This window comes from Microtus pennsylvanicus, chromosome 4, assembly GCF_037038515.1.
Source record: "Microtus pennsylvanicus isolate mMicPen1 chromosome 4, mMicPen1.hap1, whole genome shotgun sequence".
NCBI lineage: Eukaryota > Metazoa > Chordata > Mammalia > Rodentia > Cricetidae > Microtus > Microtus pennsylvanicus.
In genome coordinates, this window is record NC_134582.1 from 23676390 (window position 1) to 23695575 (window position 19186).

Below are 19186 nucleotides of genomic sequence, written 5' to 3' on the forward strand. Positions count from 1 at the left end.
GGTTAATAAAAACCCAATCAGTGACCTGCGGAAAGGGGGCGCTATCGGGGGATGGGGGGGCTACAGACAGGTTTCTCAGGTGCCAAGAATGTCCTAGTTCAGAAACTTGGGACAGGCGTGTGGGTACAAACTTGAATTATTCCTTAAACTGTACAGATGTATTTCTCCTCTGTGTTACATATTTCACAATTAAAATGTTTTAAATATTGAATTAAATTGCCCTCCAGGCCCTTCTAACTCTAATCTTGAAATTTCAGAAAATCTAGTCTTGACCGTCTTGATTTCTCTGTCAGAGTCCTAGACCCAGCATCTCCCTAGTAACAAGCTAATCCCTCACCTCACAAAGGAGCTACAGAAGAGGGAGGGACCTTAAAACTATGCAACACCTGAGAGGTACATTTCTCTTGGGCATCTGCTGTGGCTGTGCGTGAGAGAGACTTCCAGGCAGTGTGTCCACAGATAACATTCATGTGCATTTTCCACAAGCATTTTTAACTGGGTCATCTGCCTTTCTTACTGCCCAGCCATATGATCTGCTTTGATTTTGTGTTTATCTTTGAGTGGAGGAGAAAAAACAGAGTGTGTGAATCTCCCCAAGTAGAGGTCAGAGGTCATTTTCTACCTTGTTCATACATACTCCAGGCCAGCTGTCTATACCTCCCATTTCCCTGTAAGAGTGCTGGGGTTACAGATCCGCTCCATTGGGCTAGCTTCACATGAGTTCTGAGTATCCAAACTCAGGTCCTCCTGCCTGGGGAGCAGTAGCTTTACCCAGAGTCATCTCCCCAGACCCAAGTAGTTGTCTTTTTTTTTTTAAATCATCAGACTTTTACATGTGGTGTGTGTGTGTGTGTGCATGCGCATGCACACATAATGACTATCCAGGTGTACTCATTCTCACGTAGCCCGTGCCATGTGTGAGGCTCCACCTGGCCTCATCCGTACCTGCTGTGCCGCTCCTTTTTGCTCCTTGCCCCCCATCCCTACTCCCTACTGTATTTCCAGGAGTCCCTAAGATTCTTATCAACTTTTACATCCTTCCTACCAGAAACTTCCTCCTCAAGCTCCTTGGAGGAAATGAAGGAACTGATTGTTCCGAGTTTTCTCATGGCCTCCTGGTTTTCTCCACTGGGAGAGATGACTCTGGAGGTGGAGCTGGCAGAGAAAACAAAGGAGAAAAAAAAAAGAAGGGAAAAACAGGAGCTGTTTCCAATGAGGTAGTAAGCCATGACCCAACTAATTCCATGAAGCAATTGATCTACCACCTGCGTGCCCAGAACAGCCTGTGCTCTGCTTCTGCCTGCTCCCAAGGCCAGGTATTGTTTGAGAGGACGAATTTTCACGGTGCCTGAAAATTGAGCCCTTCCTGGCTTCCTGTCACCACTGTCTCCACCATCCGCCCAGCAAGACTTCAGACTAAATTCAAAATGCTCAGACACACAGCAAGCCCCAAGTCTTTCTCGTGGGCCCACAGGAGGTCAGTTCTAAATTGTCAGCCTTTTCAGTTGGCACAGAAATAAACTGAGGCCCCAGGAAGGAGAAGGCCAAGTTCATGGTCATCCAGAGACTTAGTGGCAAGGATGAGACTAGGGCCTGGTGATCTGATTCCCGGGTGAGCCCATCCCCCACTGTCTGTTAAGCCTGCTGCCAGCCTACAGAAGCAAGCAAACACTTGCGAGGCATGTTTGCTCACCTCTGAAAGGCTCTCCCATTTCCAGCCCGGCTCCTTTTGCAGAACTCTCAGTAATGAAATAGTGTTTGCTGAGGTGATGTCACCCATGAAAAGCTGGCTCCGCAGATCGACGGGCTTGGAAACTATTCTGTTAGTTTCCCTACCACTGGCCAGGCTTGAGAGAGCCGCCTTTTAGCCACCCAAATCCTCAGGGAACGGGTGCCAAAAGCCAGAGTACCTGCCGGGTACTATACAGAGAACTGTAACTCTTTAGGCTAGCTGTGTTGTCAAGGCCTTTTCCACCCAATGGCAGCCCATGTGGAAACCCAGGCTACCAGACAGTCTTCAGATAGGTGCAGACAAGGGGAACTAGACACGGGACCCAGGGGCCTGTCCAGTTACCTTCCTATGATTCCTGACTGACCCATTCTGCTTTTGGCTGAACTGGCATCTTCTTCTGCTTGCTATGGTTTCATTGTCTCTGAGACTCTTTCGTTTCCATGGAAGAAACAGCCTCTTTCCATAGCTTATCACGTTCGTTTCATAAATGAACTTCCTATTGAGGAATCTTATTCCCACACAGCAGATTCCTTTGATGGGGCTTGCTCCCCCATAAATTTGGTTGTTCGGATACCTATGCATCCACATGTTTTTCTCCTACCTAACTGCTCTTTATTTCCATACAGTGCCAGGCAGGAGAACACTTCCCAGTCAATATCGACTTGATTTCTCTGAGTCCCATGACCAAAGTGTGCGTTGTTTTCAGCAATAGGATGAGCCATCGAGTTCTGGTGGCTGACCAAGAGCAATGGCAAAAGCCAGCATTGTTTTGTGGCCTCTGGGATATCTCGCCTCACCCCTAGTACTCCCAACCCAGGAGCTATCCCACATATGCAGAATCTGAACTTCTTAAATGGGACTGTTGCCTTCCTCCCAGTGGGCTGAAACCATCTTTTCCTGTGTGCCTTCCCTTCACTCCCTCAGACTCTGCTGTGTCCCAGTCCCACCGGGTACATCTGTGCCTGGCGGCTTCCTGCGTCTGTGCTCTGTTGTATTTCATGTTGTCCGTGCTTCACGTGGACGCCACCTGAGCCAAGGGTCTTCTCATAGTTCCTCCCTCCACACTGACCCGGTTTCTTCCTTTTCCCCACTGTCCCTACCTACGCAATGGCCACATCACCCATAATGCATGGCACTGTCTCTCTGGAGACACATTTGCCTCTTTGCAGTTCAGGGATTGGGTATTTTGCATCCACGCCTAGAAACAAACCAACCCTGCTATTGTCTGCAGCAAGAACCAACCAGACACCTCACATTTGCCATCCCATTGCCAACCCAATTATCTCCTGTTAAGGATTTGGAGCTCTGGCAGTCTCCACATTGCTCTTGACCTGGTTGAGAGTCAGGCATATAGCAGTCTCCCAGAGGATTTTTTTTTTCAATGAGTGTTGCTTTCTCAGATTCATGATACCACCAGCTCCATGGCATGTTGAGAGTCCCAAGGCCTTGAAATTCAGTGTGTTGAAAAGACTGTACAATAGCCATGATCCCCAAGGAATATACATCAGTAGCAACTGAGTTGTGTGCAAACCCAGGCCTGGGAGTCCAAACCAGACTCACACATCTACCTCTGAAGAGCGCTATATGATCTGATACAGATGACCCAAAGGCCCGTGAGCTCTGACATGTCACCACCCTATGGCTCCTGATGATAAAGTCAGACACCAGCCTTTCCCCCAGGAAGGACCTTCTGCCTACTGATTCTCCCAGACTCAACCTGCACTGTTTCTTCCTTTGTTCCTCCAAGTGTGTGGTTGCGGCCTGGCCCAGTCGGGTTTCTTCTTCAAGAACCAGGAGTACATCTGCACCCAGGACTACCAGCAGCTCTACGGTACCCGCTGTGATAGCTGCCGGGACTTCATCACGGGTGAGGTCATCTCCGCGCTGGGCCGCACCTACCACCCTAAGTGCTTCGTGTGCAGCTTGTGCAGGTGAGTACCCCAGGGGACCAGGGATACTGGGTAGGCCCCAGAGGAGAGGAAGACATGGCCATCTCCAGGCAACTCAGGAGCATATAGGCCTTATACTAGGCCCTGGGTTTCTGGAAACTTGAGGATGGACTGCTCTGGTAGGGCCGCGGGTTTCAAAACGTCCGGCAGCTAGATGCCATCTTGTCTGATGTAAAGCACTGGTTTGACCTATGATGACAGCAGGAAAAGGATCCAAACACCATGATCAGCAGCATTTCATTTCCAAAAAAAAAAAAAAAAAACCCACCACCAAGGACCTTATCCCTCAGAAATTAGTCTGGAAGCCAAAAAGCTATCTGGCCCAGGCTTCTACACTCTCATCCTCAGGCAGCACAAGGGTGTCTGCCGATAGCCTTCCTCCATCCTCCCAACACTATCTCTGGCTGAAAGAATGACCCAGTATCTGGCCTCATCTGTGTAAGCCTCAGTAGTGGAGGTCAAATCCACTGCAGCCTCGTTGGTTTTGTGAAGATGACAGATAGGGTGTGTGCAGAACCTGTGGCCGGTGACCGGCCTGCGCTGTGCCTGCTTTTCCCACTGTGACAGCCTTCCAACCACTCTCAGGATGGCTCCTCTCTGCCCACTTCCCTGCCAGACAGCTCAACCACGTGTTAATTTAGCAATGCACACCAAGGCCCTGCCGCATGCCAAGCACCACATTAAGGAGATGGAAACAAAATGAAGGCAACCTCAGCCCTGCCCACAAATGTGTTAAAATTTAATGGCCATCTCTGATTAAGTCATAAGCAAAATATGATTTGAGTACATGTGTATTTTTATTTGGGAAAAGAAAGTATTGATTAATTATTTTCCCCTGTAAAATCATCACTGGTTAGTTGCCAAATAGAGTAACCAGTTAGAATTTCTGACTAATGGCTGTGTAAAAATCATAACAAATCAGAACAGTGAGGATATAATTACCCTAATTCCCACCCCAGATTTCGCTCCAAGTGTCCCAAGTTGTGGATAAAAAGACAAGTGGGGCCACTTGCTAGGACCTAAACTCAGAGCGCACACATGTGACAGGTACCCCACGCCTTATAAGCAAAAGCAGCCACTCAACTTCGTTGGCGGTACTGGAGATCTGTGAGTCCTTTGTCATTGGCTGGGCAGACAGATGTATGAGCTTGAGACCCCCTGCCTGGAGAAACTGAACAAACACAGAGGAGGAGGCGGGAGTGGTGTGTGGAGAATGATAATCTTCTCATTAGGAAGAGTGTTTTAAGAACTGTCCATATAGCGAAAAGGAGGAATTGGCAACTTTGGGGCCCACATGGTCTCTTGATACATAGAGACAGGACAAACACTTTGAGCAGGGGAGTTGCCTCTCCATTACAGCTGGGGAGCATGTGCTCACAGCCACAGTATGACTTACCGCTGTCACGTGATATAAATAGCCTAACGCATCATCCGGTTCTGGCCCCCTAGATCCTGAGTGCTTTAGCCAGACTGTCGTTCTGAATGGCACTTGCCATGCTGGATGCTTTAGAAAGCAAGCTACACATCTTAGAGAATACCCAAGCCCAGGCTTTGCCAGTCAGCAGTAGCCACCGGAACTTCAGGCAGGAGAAACCGACTCTCTTCCTCATTTCCTTGCAGGAAGCCTTTCCCGATTGGAGACAAGGTGACCTTCAGTGGTAAAGAATGTGTCTGCCAGACGTGCTCCCAGTCCATGACCAGCAGTAAGCCCATCAAGATCCGCGGACCAAGCCGTGAGTCCTCCCCACAGGCACCTGTCTATGAGCGCTGTCCTCCCAAGGACTCTGTCCTGAAGGGAAGCAGGGAAGGGTCCCACCCTCCATGGATACTGAAGCATGACCCAGTTAACATACAGCCCAGACACAGGCTCCACAGCACAACTCGGGGAAGACGGGTTACTTTGCTATATGTTGTGATGCCTGAGCCACCGGCCAGCTACTTGAGTAGCTCTTTTCCAGGACGAGCTGGGTTCGGTCGATCAGGTGTTTTGTTACCAGTAGTTCTTAATTTTTAGAAGCTCCATTAAGCAGTTGCAGTTAAAGCTCATGAAAGAAGTCAGGAATGCCCTGGAAATAAACCCTACAGGCCGTGCTGGTGCCTCGCGGAGTATGATTCCAAGACCACTGTGTCAGCCTTGTGGATCATCAGCTTGTGAAAAGACAGATTTCTGGGCTCATCTTGAACCTGAGAGAATGGAATCTGGTGCTATCATTCTGCGTGAGCTTTGTGGGTGATTCCTCAGCTGTTCCTAAGGTTGAGAATAACATCTTGTCATGAGAAAGGCATCCACCATGCCCACATAATGGTATATTTTATCCAGCCACAGATTTGAAGGGGAAGTATAGATTGAGAGTTGAGAGTGTGTCTTAGAGCAGTTCTACGCTACGCTGCACAGTCCACCCATTCAAGTGTGTGTAGTGGCCAGATGTTTACATCACTGTTCCTAGATGCCCTTAGAGAGCTGTGGACTGCCTGCCTGCACCCACAAGCACACACAGACCCAGCCCCCTGGTTCTCCTAAGCCACACTGAGCTCCAGTGATCTTTCATGTTATATGACACCCTGGCTGGCCCCATCAAGAGAATCAATGAAAACCCATTAGCCTCCTGTGCTGCATTACTGTGTGGGAACAGAGGCAGCCAGCCATGGCACCAGCACAGTCAGCATGCTGCAGATGCATCACACCAAGGAGGGTGAGCCAAGAAGCCTCCGCATCAGCAGCCCTCAGCTCCCAGGGGCTCCATTACAGTCCGCCTAGCCATAGCGGGCTGATGGGAGAGGCAAGGAATGGGCTCCCTCCCGTGCCTGCCCTTCCTTTCAGTGGAGTCAGATCCTTTCCTGGGATGTGATGCTCAGGGCTCTTCCTCCAGTGTCCTTGATGATACTCAAGAACGATCTATTGCGCTGGCCAGGTTTTCTCTTGAGGCGGCTGAGTGTGCACTCAGGTAGCCTTCATAACTCTTTGAAATAACGTTCCCATGCCAAAAAGACTGAAGCTTGGGGTAAGGGCTGTGGCTCTGTGGCTTGTCTTCTTTGGAGTCCAGAGGCCAGCGGTCCCAAGTGTGGAGTACAGAGGGAAGCAAGCTTGAGTTGTGAGGCTGCCAACCTTCTGCAGGAGACGAATGGTCTGGTAGCCTCCCTCAGACTTGATTTCCCCAGCTATGAAATAATAATGGGCTGCTTTACCATCCTCGCAGGGTGTTGTGCAAAGTGCTGTGTTCCTGCACAGGGATCAAGCTAACATAACTGTTTAGATGCCCCTTAGCATGACTACAAATCAGAGGGTTAATTAAAGGGGGAGATTCACCCTGAGTGTGGGCAGCAGCACCCTTTATGCTGGTGAATCCTTTAGGATGTCATCCTTTGAGATGACAAATGGCCCACCGTAACCAGGCTGAAACAACTCAAAACCACCAGCCAAAAGGACTCTTTTCTCCCTTAAATTGTTTTTCTCTGGTATTCGCTTACAGCAAGTAGAAAGGCTGGCTTCCTCCAAGTTTAATGTAGAAAACACATCAAAGGAGCATTGAGAATAAGATTCTTAGGTCCAGTGTCAATTCTCTCATGTGCACTGTGTGTTTCTGTGTGTGTGCACTGTGTGTGCACTGGGGTCTCGGACAAGAAACAGGCTTTCTCAACTGAGCGAACGTCTAATATGGGAACATTCTAAAAGAGATTTCTAACAAAGAGATCCTGAAATGTCTCCTCTATAATTTTGCAGATTGGGATAGTGAGAAAAATGCGGGAAAGTTAGGGAATAAAAAGAAAAAACAAGTGAGCACATGGGCAGCTTCCAGGGGAACCAAGGTCTTTGGCTTATCGCAGAAATAAAGGCCTTCACCCATGGATCCACAGAGATTTCCTTGAAGTATTTTCTCCCACGATAAATCACTGACTGTGCTACAAATGCATGGAATCCCTGACCAGAGGGCACAGAGAATGTCTCCTGAGCACCCAAGGAATAGAGAGAACTAAAGCCAGATCTGAACGATGGAGAAAAACAAACCAGGGGAAGGGAAATGGACAAAGAACTTAGTCTTTTCTCAAGCTATACGAGCGTGTGAAGTTTCATCTCTGCAGGGTGGATATGTTCTAGAAAAGCAAGAATAATGTTTACTCTGAGGAATATAGTCATGAACTGTCAAGAGGGAAAAATCAAGTTATCATATGGAAAAATAAAACCACCTCCTCATAGATCTCATAAAGAAGAATCGCTAGCAGGAGAAGCACCAGCACCAACATCCTCACAACCGCCATCAGCACCATCAGCACCACAGTCACCACATCACCATCACGGTCATTGTCATCATTAGCACAGGTACCATCACCAACAACTCCTCCATTACCACTATCCACCATCATCACTGCTGCTATTTCACCATCCCCACTTCCAGCCTTTATTCTATTGCCAGGCATTGTAATAAAGGAACAGTTAATATCTCATTTAGTCATTACACGTCCCTGAAGGCAGTAAGAGTAATTGTTTTAAAAGTAAGAAAACAGAGACTTGAAGATCATAAATGGCTTTTCTGAAGGAGCACCAGTGTGAAGGCATAAGATCTGGCTCTGAGACTATTCAAGACCCTCTAGCAAGAGTGTGTCTTTCTAAATGGAAAGCCCCTGTGTTCCTAGACAGGTTGCCTAAAGCAGGATGAGCAATTCCCGGTGACTCACGAGCCCACTTACTTTTGCTGACCTAAATGGATGATGATGTAGGCAACCAGACTAAAAATGGCTGCCCGGCATCTCTAGAGGCTTGGACACTAAAGTGAGAGATCTGAGAGGAACAGGTGGAGGCACTGTGCTTTCTGCCAGCTGAAGGCTGTAATTTTGGAATAGAGAGGAGTGGGCATCTGGCTCAGCAAAATCACCAAGGATAGGGAGTGACTCTCCCAACCCTGCTTATGGCTCCCAGAGAGGAATACCCATCAGTGGACAAGACTGAAAGAATGAAAAGGGAGAAAAAAAAAATCTCAGGAAACAGGAAGCCCTACAAGGGAAGACCAGCAGAGTAATAGAGAAAAAAAACCACAAATAAAGGGCATCCAAGAATCCTTAAAAGGAAGAAGCAGGGCTTCCCTTCAAAGGAGAATTACTCGGGCTTCAGATCAGAGATTTGGTAACACACAGGATGTGGGTGAAAAACACAAGAACTAGAACGACCTGTTACATGAGGCCTGCATTAGTTCTACTGACCTGGTCGTAGGGAAGACACTGAGAAGAGTAGGGCTGGAGAAGACTCTTGCCTGAGCTAGCTGCTCAACACCCGCTCCACCGGCTCTCAGCTCAGCCTCCAGCCACTCCCCTCCACATTGGATGTACCTTAGAGTGCTAAATTCATCTCAGGTGTGTCCCTATCGCTCAGATGGTACTTTTACTGGAATGTGGCCATTTCTGCAAACAGACAATTGTCAAGGACATCTTATTGAAGAGTCAGAGAGTTTTATTAATGGCTAACACAATGTCTATCACATAGCGTTCCCAAGTGACTGTGGATGACCATAGCAAGTGAAACAGAAGCCTGAAGGGTGAGGGAGAGACAGGCCATGTTTGCATTTTGTTATTTGAAGGAACCGTCATGGAGGAAAAGAGAAGAGTGTTCCTGGATATATATAAGTGACAGGGTCAAGCCCTAGCTCCATGGAAGGGAGACATCCTTGACAGCCATGCCTGCCCAAACTGACTCAAGAAGGGCTGAGTCTTCGGTGTGTAATAAAGCGTAAAATAAGCACCACCTGTCAAAGATAGATTCCTGACCTGGCTGAGACACTGGACCAAGTGCTCTATGAACTTGGAGCCCCTCTGTAATTGTTAGGTCCTCTTAAGGAGCCACAGAAACACAAGCGTCATATTTATGACCTAAAAAGTGTGACCAGATGCTGTCCGTCTGGACACAGAGGAGACACCTGACCTACCAAAGCCATTGAATTTTTAAACCTGCAGTTTTATTGGAGGGGATAATTTTATTAACAGAGAGACTTAGGCACAGATTCCAGAAAAGTGAAAGGGGGAGCTTAATCTCCAAGTGCCTTGTTCTCTAGCCTATCCGAAGGCTTAAAGCATTTTACAGTTGGGGACCGTCCCGCCCCTGCTTATGTTCAGGGATGTTGGAAATGGCGCTTGGCAGCCATGTGTTCAATGTTGTACAAATTGACTCTACACATGGGTCATCAAGTCCCAGACACTCCCCACAACCTTCTAAACACATCAACCCTTCCTAGACACACCAGCTCCTCTTCAGGGCCAGATTAAGGACTGTCTGTCTAGCCAGGCTCCCCCAAGTCTCTATGTGGCTTCTCCTTGTATGCTCCAAAGTGTGTGTGTGTGTGTGTGTGTGTGTCTTGTGATGCCAATAAGGAGGTCTGACCTCTGGCAAACTTGCCCAGTGACCATTTTCCTCTCCTAAAATGAACCCTCTGATCAACAAGACCTGAATTCCCAGGATTTCCCAATGACTTTGGATGCTGGCTCCACTTCCTGCCCCTCCCACCCCTCTTTACATTGACTGAACAATAGACAGACCAGACCACTGAACTCCAACCTACTTTCTCTTCCAGCTCTGGTTCCAGGGTGACAGTGACAGAGAGCAAAAACATATTTCTGGTTTGGGACAGGCTTTTCAGACACTGATTGTTGCATGCTGGGGAAAGATGAGCATGGTAAATTCGCTCCTTTCCCTGAGCACCGTGAGATCCAGTCATTCATATTTTCTTCAGCAAATATTCTTTGAGTTTCCACTCTGTGCCTAGCACAAGGCTAGGCAAGAAAATAGCTTCAGCACAAAACACAAGTATGGCCTTTCCCTAGTTAATTTTTTTTTACTTGTTGTGGTCAAATACTTGGCAAGTAACCATTTAATAAGGAAAGATTTCTTTTGGTTCATGACTCAGAGAATATAGCATCATGACCATCACGGCAGGGGAAACATGGCAGCGGGAGCAAGTCACAGCTGTGGCAGTGGGCATGCGCTCACACATCTCAGCAGACCAAACAGCAGAGAAAGAGAATGGAGGCGCTGGGACAGTGAACTTTCTCCTTTTCTCTTCTTTACCCAGTCTGGGATCCCAGCCCATAGGGTGGTATCAGTCACTCTCAGGGCAGCATCTCCCTCCCTCAATTCAAGCTCTGTAGAAATACCCTCACATCTAAATGTGGATCTCCATAGAGTTCTAAATCCAGTCAAGTTGACCGAGAAGAGGGGGCACCGCGTGGTCCTTACCTAAAGAGGAATGGAAAGATGCAGCCTGTCTCCAGAAACAGGGCTCTCAAATTCCACCATGCAGAGATCATGGTGAAATTAGATGGGGGCTGCAATGGAGCATGCGCCGGCTTCTCGGTGGTGCAAGTATGGCCCGCACTGGGGTGACGGCAGGGACAGCGAGCTTGGACGAATAGTGGTCATAATAGTGGTCATGGCGAGCAGTGGGGGCGCTTGTTCCCCACTCCTCGTTCCGTGGTCCTTTCCCACAGGCCAGAGCTCTGGCAACACTTCCTCTTGTCTGGTACGGTCTCTGGGTACTGGCAGCACCAGAGTGGGGGGAAATGGCATCCGGGGCTGGGTTCCCATGGCATGGGATGATGGCAGAAAGTCGAAGGGACCCAAGATGTCCTACTTTTGTCTTTGCAGACTGTGCTGGGTGCAAAGAGGAGATTAAGCATGGCCAGTCACTCCTGGCACTGGACAAGCAGTGGCATGTCAGCTGTTTCAAATGCCAGACCTGTAGTGTCATCCTCACTGGGGAGTACATTAGCAAGTGAGTATGGCTCCATCTCCCCCTCTCCCGAAGAATACCTGGGCCTCTGCAGCCTACAAGGCCTGACCCACTGTCCTCTCCTGAATCTCCAGCATCACCCTTCATCACATCCATTGGAAGCCACACAAGCCACATGGCCACACTCCTAGCCTCTTTCTACCTTAGGCCTTCCCATGTTGTTTCCTCTCCCATGATGCACTGGTGGTCCTCACCTGTGGCTCCTTCCCTTCCTTCTGTATGCCTCCAACTCAGAGATGACTCCACTCCATCACTTCCCACCTCCGTTCTTCCATTCCTACCCTCAGGCTGCCCAGTTTCTTACACAGGCTACCACCATTTATAATTATACATCTTCATGTGCGTGCCTTAGATGGCTCACCATTGACTGAGCTTTCACTATGCACAAAGAACTAACAGATGGCTTTGGATGGACTAGGACATTAAACCTCCAATGGGAGGCATGGTACACACCTTTGATCCTAGCACTAAGAGGCTGAGATAGGTGGATCTCTGTGAGTTCAAGGTCAGCCTAGTATACACAGTGAGTTCCAGGACAGCCAGAGTTATAATGGAGATTCCCCCCAACTCAAAAATAAAAACAAACAAACAAAGCTCTCATGGCACTGATACTCAAAGGAGTAAGCAATGTACACAGTGACAGTTCTACTCTCTGTCCCTCCCTGGTTGGGGACTTTGATATAGTTACTACTGATCCCCAACATTTAACACAATGTCTGACCTGAAGTCGACACAGTTATTGCATGGGTTTAACAGAGATGGTAGAGAAATAAAATTATCAGGTAAGAGGACTCAGCCGCCGGGACTTACACATAGCAACTTCGGACAAGCTCTCGTCAGGCTTCAGCACTGGTGACGACACAAAATATATTCAAATCCCCGAAGGCAACTGTGAGCAACCACCCTAGCACTTTGACACTTTCCGATCCCAGGAGATTGTGTTTTCTGTGGAGACACATTCACCAAGGGAGACAAGCTGTGGACAGGAAGAATTGGGACAGCAGGGGTCTGTGGGAAGAGCCTGTGGATAATAAGTGTCAGTCATGAGTGACCAAAAGCCCCACACAACACATTGGAAAGCAACAATTGGAGTTGTTTGACTCAGACATGGGAAGGTCTACTATAGGTGTATTAGCTTCTTAAAGATGTCTTCAGCACTACAGAGTCTCTCTCTCCTCCCCTACTCCCTTTCTCTCTCCATCCTTCCCTCCCTCCTCTGCTTTCCTCTCCATTAGATTTGTGCCCGGGTCGATGAAGTAGCAAAGAAAATCACCAACAGTGCCTGGGTTTTGATCATCAGTTCAGCAGGCCTAGTGAAGAGAGAGGCCTTTCTATAAAAACTGCCACAGAAGTCTGGTGACTCCCTCTGGGTTAGCTGCCTTACTTCACCTTTTCCTCTCAAACACTAACCAGGAGGGCAGAAGGGCCCAACCTCTAAGGCAGCCCTTTGTTGACACTTAGAAAGCTGGATAAGAAAGAGTTGCTTACAAAGGAAAAGTCCAGGAAGAGGAAATAGCTGCTGGCCAGACATACCCACCTGTGCCCAAGGTGCAAAGGGGGTTATTGATAGTCTGAGAAAGGAAGGGTCCCTTCTAACCAGCTGCAAGTGGCGTCTGGAGTCTGAGCCTTGTGGAAGGTTTGAGCTGGGCCTTGAAAGGGTGACTAAGATTCGAAACACAAAGACAAGCTTGGAGACAAAATCCCAGCCCATCCAGGGCAGGAGGGTGGGCGTGGGTTAAACACTTCCCTCCTCTTTGGGAACTCAAGTGTGTATACACAGGCGAAGCAGAGTGCCAGGCTGCAGAGGTGAGCTGAGCAAGTCACTGAGAGCCCTCGATGCCATCTCAGTAGATGGCAGACATTCCTCTCTAAGCATGCTGGGTAAGGAATGTCTGTGGGAAGTCACCAGCCAAGAGTCATTGGTTCTAAGTTAGAACTTTCTGGGGCAGTGAGGGCTTGTGCAGAACTCTGGAGCCCCAGCCTAGACTGCCAGCCTCCCTGGGCGTCGGCAGTCTGGCTCTGGGCCCCTCACCTGCTGCAGCCAAGTGGTAGGAGAGCCATGAAACTATTACAGTTGCTCAAGGCAGAAATCCTTCTGCCTAGGGGACCTTGGCCAAGGACTCAGCAGCTCCGAGTCTGACTGTGCTCATTTGTGAAAACAGGGTTAATAAGATGTTATGTTCCAAAGCTCTGTGTTCCATATCTAATAAGGACACAGTAAATGTGCTCTTTCCCATCTGCCTCTGTTTATAATCATGTAGATTTCCAATTCTCTAAGGCATCCCCAACCCAAGAATCTGAGTGAAGTTGTATCAGCATCTTTACCCAGATAGAAATTTTTTTTCTTTGCAGTTATTCACGCTTACATCCACAGAGTAAGAAACGTGGTTAGAGGTCAGGGAAATTGAAAGAGTCAGGGAGGTTTCATGGCTCACAGACAACGGCTACTTTAACTTCAGGCAATGCTAACACCTCGCTCCCATGAAGAGCTCAAGGTGGAGACAGAGAAATAGCCTGCCTGCTCTTTAGGCCTATCTGAGTCTGAGCCATGTTACCCTACCCCCAAAAGTGGGCAACGGTCTCCTTGAGGACTCTCACAGCCACCGTGGTGATTGCTGCCTTTCCTGAGTAGACAGTGAGCCAGGCAGGCACTGACTGAACCCTAGCATATACTGAGCCCATCTCATGAAAATGTGGGGAGAAATCAGACCACCTGAGTTTGAGCCTCAAGTGTAAACAGATCCTGAGTGACCTGGGGAAGTTACTTTCCTATTCCACACATGGGCTTGTTCCTTCAACACACTGGAAAATGAATAGGACCAACAACTTCCCTGGGCTGCCATAACCAGTAAATGACATGATCCGCGTGCATCAATCACTATCAAAGCAAGAAATGTCAGCTATTAGCCGTAGAGAACAGTGTAACAGGCCATAGCAGGGCTGGTGAGAGCCTTTATCAGTGAAGAAAAACACTTATCACAGGACGGGCACCTGAGTTCAATCCAAAAGCTGATTCCTGGAACTCATATGTAAAAGTAGAAAGAGAATAAACTCCACAGTTATGCTCTGACATCCACATGCCTACACACACACACACACACACACACACACACACACACACACACTGATAATAATAAATAATTCAAAAGAATAAGCCATGGCAATCTAACCTCTGTCTACTGAGTCCAAGCACTTGATAGGCACAGAGCATGAACACTACTTATGGGAGACTTTCTTGTGAAGCACTGGTCCATCAGGTCAACCAAGTGGTTCTCTCAGTTATGGATAAAATTTTTGGTTAAAGGAGAAACTCTTCTGGGTCTGTAAGAAATTGATCACATTACTACACCCTAGAAGGGAAACCAGGATGGGCTAAAAGGAAAAGGGAGACATGTCCCTTATGCTTTGAGAATGCTGTGCCATGTATGTGCAAGCATTTTATTTTCTACAGGAAATAAAGCGTGTCTTGAATAATTTTTCAAAAGAGTCCTTTGGGGAAAGAGAAGCAGGTGGGTCTGGATAACTCATGGGGGAGGGGAAGGGAAAAAAATAAAAGGCCACCCAAAACGACAACCCAGAGCAGTGGCTCCATCAGTGCCTAGGGACCTCACCCAATGCAGATTCCTATGGCTTTTCTTTCCCTGTAGATCTGAGAGGCAGTTTAATTTTGAAAAGCATTCCGAAGCTCCCAGTCTTGGCCCCTCACCGCAGACCAGGTCCTGACCGAGGACACCCTCCCCTCTCTACTCACTTCCCGTCAACTTCCTCTTGTAGGGATGGTGTTCCATATTGCGAGGCTGACTACCACTCCCAGTTCGGCATTAAATGTGAGACATGTGACCGGTACATCAGTGGCAGGGTCTTGGAGGTAAGTGAGGCTGAGTCACCACGTGTGAGCAGGATGACCTGTGACTTCAAAGAGTCATCACCAAAGAAGAGAAAGTCACCCCGTGTCCTTCCCTCCATTGCTTAAACCTCCCAGAGTTAGCTCACGGCATGGCCCTGACCAGATAGCCTTGCCAAGATATGAGAACCCCCAAAATAGAATGTGGACAGGATAATTCTTGGTTCAAAAACCGCTGTGGCGGGGAAATCGGCTGCTTCTTTGGATTCAGACTCAGACAGATTTCTAAGGAGTACCAATTAGGATTTTCCTCCTGACTCTACCTCGGGATGGAAGCCCTTTTTATGTTTTAACTGTTTGGTAATGTGTGCATTTAAGAACCAGCTTTGTCTAGCAGCTTGCTCTCTAAGCCCTTCTTTGGCTGGTCCATCGCCATGGCAACAGCTCTCCCCAGCCTCTGACGCACTGCTCTCTCTGCCAGTGACAGACAACCTACAGTCCTTTGCTGAGTCGTTGACCTTCCTATCCTTTCTTTCCACACCCTGTGGGGCTAGCTGCTACCTGCCCATATTTTGGGACCACCTACCTTGAAGGGTTCAGTGTAAAGGGAAAATAATGCCCTAAGGATAGGGACAATTGAGTTGTGGCATGTGTCTACTGCTAATTCGTCTCTGTAGGCCTCCACTTTGCATCTGATAGTGACTAAGGAGTGGCAGGCTGCCTCAGCCACTGTAGGCAGAATTATTAGCACTGCCAGTTGCTTGTGGTTACCATGAGGACCAAGTTGAAAAGGGTTCTACGGTCCCATGCGGGTCCAGCAGACAAGCACAGCAGTCGAGACAGGGCTGTGTGAGAAGGTGCACTGAAGCAGAGCTCTGGGGAGCAGAGGTCAGTGTAAGCAAAGCCAGCGGACAGGACAGGGAGAAAGACCAACATGGCCTTGAAAATAGAGGGTGGGAATACAGAGCATGTCACAGAGGGCCTATTTCCTGGGACTGTGTCCATCTTGTTTTATAGTAAGTGTAAGGGGGAGAACCTTTGGAGAACGTTAAAAAGGAGCAGTGTGATAAGGTGGCCTGTTTTTGAAACCTGCACTGCATGTGATATGGAAAATTAACTATAGGTAGTCGGAGAGAATCAAATAATCCAATGCAGTAAATTACTAAATGACTAGGCATCTCTAAGGACTAGTGAAGAGGGCTGAGCAGAGGGAACGGAAGCGCACAGGAAAGGTCACTGGGCCCAGGAATCCAGGGGTGTGAGGTACAAGAATAAAAAGTCTATGGATGATTCACTGGGCACTGGGGAGTTGTGGAGAGACTGGGCTGGAATGACCTGGTTAGAGCTGCACCTCACAGAAGGTAGCATGGTGCTCACAGGAAACCGGAAGAGATGCCACCAGGGAGCCCCTGCAACCAAGGGCAACCACCTTTGTCTCCAGCTCCATGGAAGCTGAAATTCAGTAGCTCGGCCACTGTGGACAACTTGAGAATTTGGGGACTGAGGAAGAAGCCAAAGTTGTGTCAAAGTGTTGAGTCTGGGTGACGAGAACCTTAGTATGGCATCTGCGGAACTAGAGATGGAAAAGAAGCCAGGTGATCCAGGCAGAACCGTGGTGAGCATTTGAGATGGGATGTGACTGAAATCCCAGGAAGGTTTCAAGAGGACAGACAGGAAGGTATATCAAAGCCCAGAAACAAAGCCTAAACCTGGAGAATCCTAGCACTCAGGATTGAATGATAGTATGAGAATAGTCAGGCTTTCCAAGACAGAGGAGAGAGATTGGCAGACTGGGAAAGGGCTACCACCAGCCTTGGGAAATGGCTGCCTGCGGGTGGCACAAAGACGTGGAGTTGTTGTCAGAAGAGAGATAATCAAGGAACTAGGAGGAGGGTCGAGGAACTGGCTCAGTTGGTAAAGTGTTTGCCTTTGAAACACAAGGGCCTGAGATCTCCGGAACATGTATGAAAAAGTTAGGAGCAGTAGTTCACACTTGCGGTCCCCATGCTGGGGAAGCAAGGACAGGCACATCCCTGGGCTTCACTGATCAGCCAGCCAAGCCTACTTGGCAAGTTTCAAGCCAGGGAAAGACCCTATCTCCAAAATCAAGGTGAAGGGATTGGCGGGATGGCTCATCCAGGCTCTTCTTCCAGAGGATCCAGGTTTGATTCCCAGTACTCAGATGGCAACTCACAACCATCTGTAACTCCAGTTCCAGGGGATCTGGTGCCTTCTGCTGGCCTGTGTGGGCACCAGGCATGAAAATGATACACAGATAGATACGCATGAAGGCAAAGAAGTCATGCACCTAAAATAAAAATATTTTTCAAAGGCTCTCCTCTGGCCTTCCCAAGGATGTGCATGCACGTGAACCAACACACATATGTAGATCTGCTTGTGCTTGTGCACACAGGGTAAGAGAGGGAAACTGAGAAACAGCGTAAAAGATGGAGCTTCAGGAAACATGGCGGGTCAGTTGGACTCTTGGTCAAAATGTAGAGAAGTTAAGGGATGAGGGGGCTGGGAAAGGCTGGTGCATGTGGTGAAATTTGGCCTTAAATAGTCATTGCTGACTGCTTCTGCATAACGGAGGAAGAAGCATTAGCAAGTTGTGAAGTCAATGGGGGGAAGACCACTAAAGCTGGATTCAAGAGAAGAAATTGATGCACATTAGGCTGCAGCTAGCAAGGTTTTCTAGTGGCCGCCTTTTGTTTCCCAGTGTGGCTGTCTCTCCTTTCAAGGCAGCTGTGACTAGATTCCCACTGACCCCATTCGTACTAGCTCCCTCAGCATGTTACTGACTTCCCCCCCCCCCTTTGCGCAGGAAAAGACATTTAGCAATCAGCTCTCCCAGCCTCCTTGTTTTACAGATGAAAAAAAAAATGGAGACCCAAGACTAGTGGTACCTTTCCAAGGTCAGAGGCAGAGATGGAGTCTGGGACTCCAGCCTCCTGGATCCCACAGTGGTGCCTAAGGCTCTCAGATACCCAGGGATCGGGAGAAAAAAAATCATGGATTTGAATTCTAATTTTACCATGTCTAGCCACGAAACCTTAAGCGAGTCTTTGTCAATAGCGTAGACTGTCATTTCTTTCCTAATGAGTATGTTAAGCAGGACTTTGTTTAGTTGGAAGGCAGAAGCCAGTCTCAAATCAGGGGGACTGAAAAGGACATGTGTCCATTCCCATAATAAGAATGTGGGCATCATTCTGGCTTTAGGCTTAGCTGGAGAATGAGGCTGATTAAGATCCCTTGAATCTTTGACCATCTTGGCTCCACATTCTTCTGCATTGCCTTTATTCTGAAGAGGATTCTGCTTTGCGCTTGGGGTTTTGGACACCAGTTGCTTAGGCTTATATCCTATCATATGGATATAGCTACATCCGGGGTGGTTAACAAAATGTTCTTTCTTAATGGTTCAGCGAACATCTGGGGGCTCTCTGGATAACTTCAGACCCTTCCCTGATCTCACTGCGCCCATAGAGTTGGAATCAGCTCATTGATGGGGCTCACACAATATAACCATACGGCTTGATAGCAGGAGGTCCAGCTGACCCAAGCTTCGTGCTATTTCTGGAAGATGGGCAAGGATGCTGGCTAGGCAGTAACCGCCAGTACAGGGCCAGCTTATTTCCAGGATACTGCAGACACTTCAAACTTTCTTGTCTTCTCATCCCAACATTCCCATTCTCTTCTGAGGCCATCTCGTGACTCCTTCCTTCTCTGGGGACAGAACGGCTGAGTGTCAATCCCGTTCCTCCTATGTCCTCAGCAAAAAGACCCACAGCTTGCTCTTGCTCCACTTCAGACCTCCACTGCCATGCTCAGTGCTCTCTAATATGACCTCCTTAGGGCTACCAACTCTTTGCTGCTTTTCCTCACTGCCTTC

General features: G+C 48.3%; 1 protein-coding gene across 14 annotated transcripts in view; it reads left to right on the plus strand.

Annotated features, from left to right (window-relative positions):
* Positions 1-19186, plus strand: part of Ablim3 (actin binding LIM protein family member 3) — a 115429-nt gene that overhangs the window by 54396 nt on the left and 41847 nt on the right. For all 14 annotated transcript variants that reach the window (XR_012910275.1, XR_012910279.1, XR_012910277.1 and 11 more), the window contains 4 exons: positions 3480-3663; positions 5302-5414; positions 11309-11435; positions 15228-15321. Coding sequence is in view for 8 of the 14 variants with exons in the window: in XM_075968503.1 (XP_075824618.1) it covers positions 3480-3663; positions 5302-5414; positions 11309-11435; positions 15228-15321 (518 nt within the window). In the remaining 6 variants the exon portion in view is untranslated. The remainder of the gene's footprint in view (positions 1-3479; positions 3664-5301; positions 5415-11308; positions 11436-15227; positions 15322-19186) is intronic.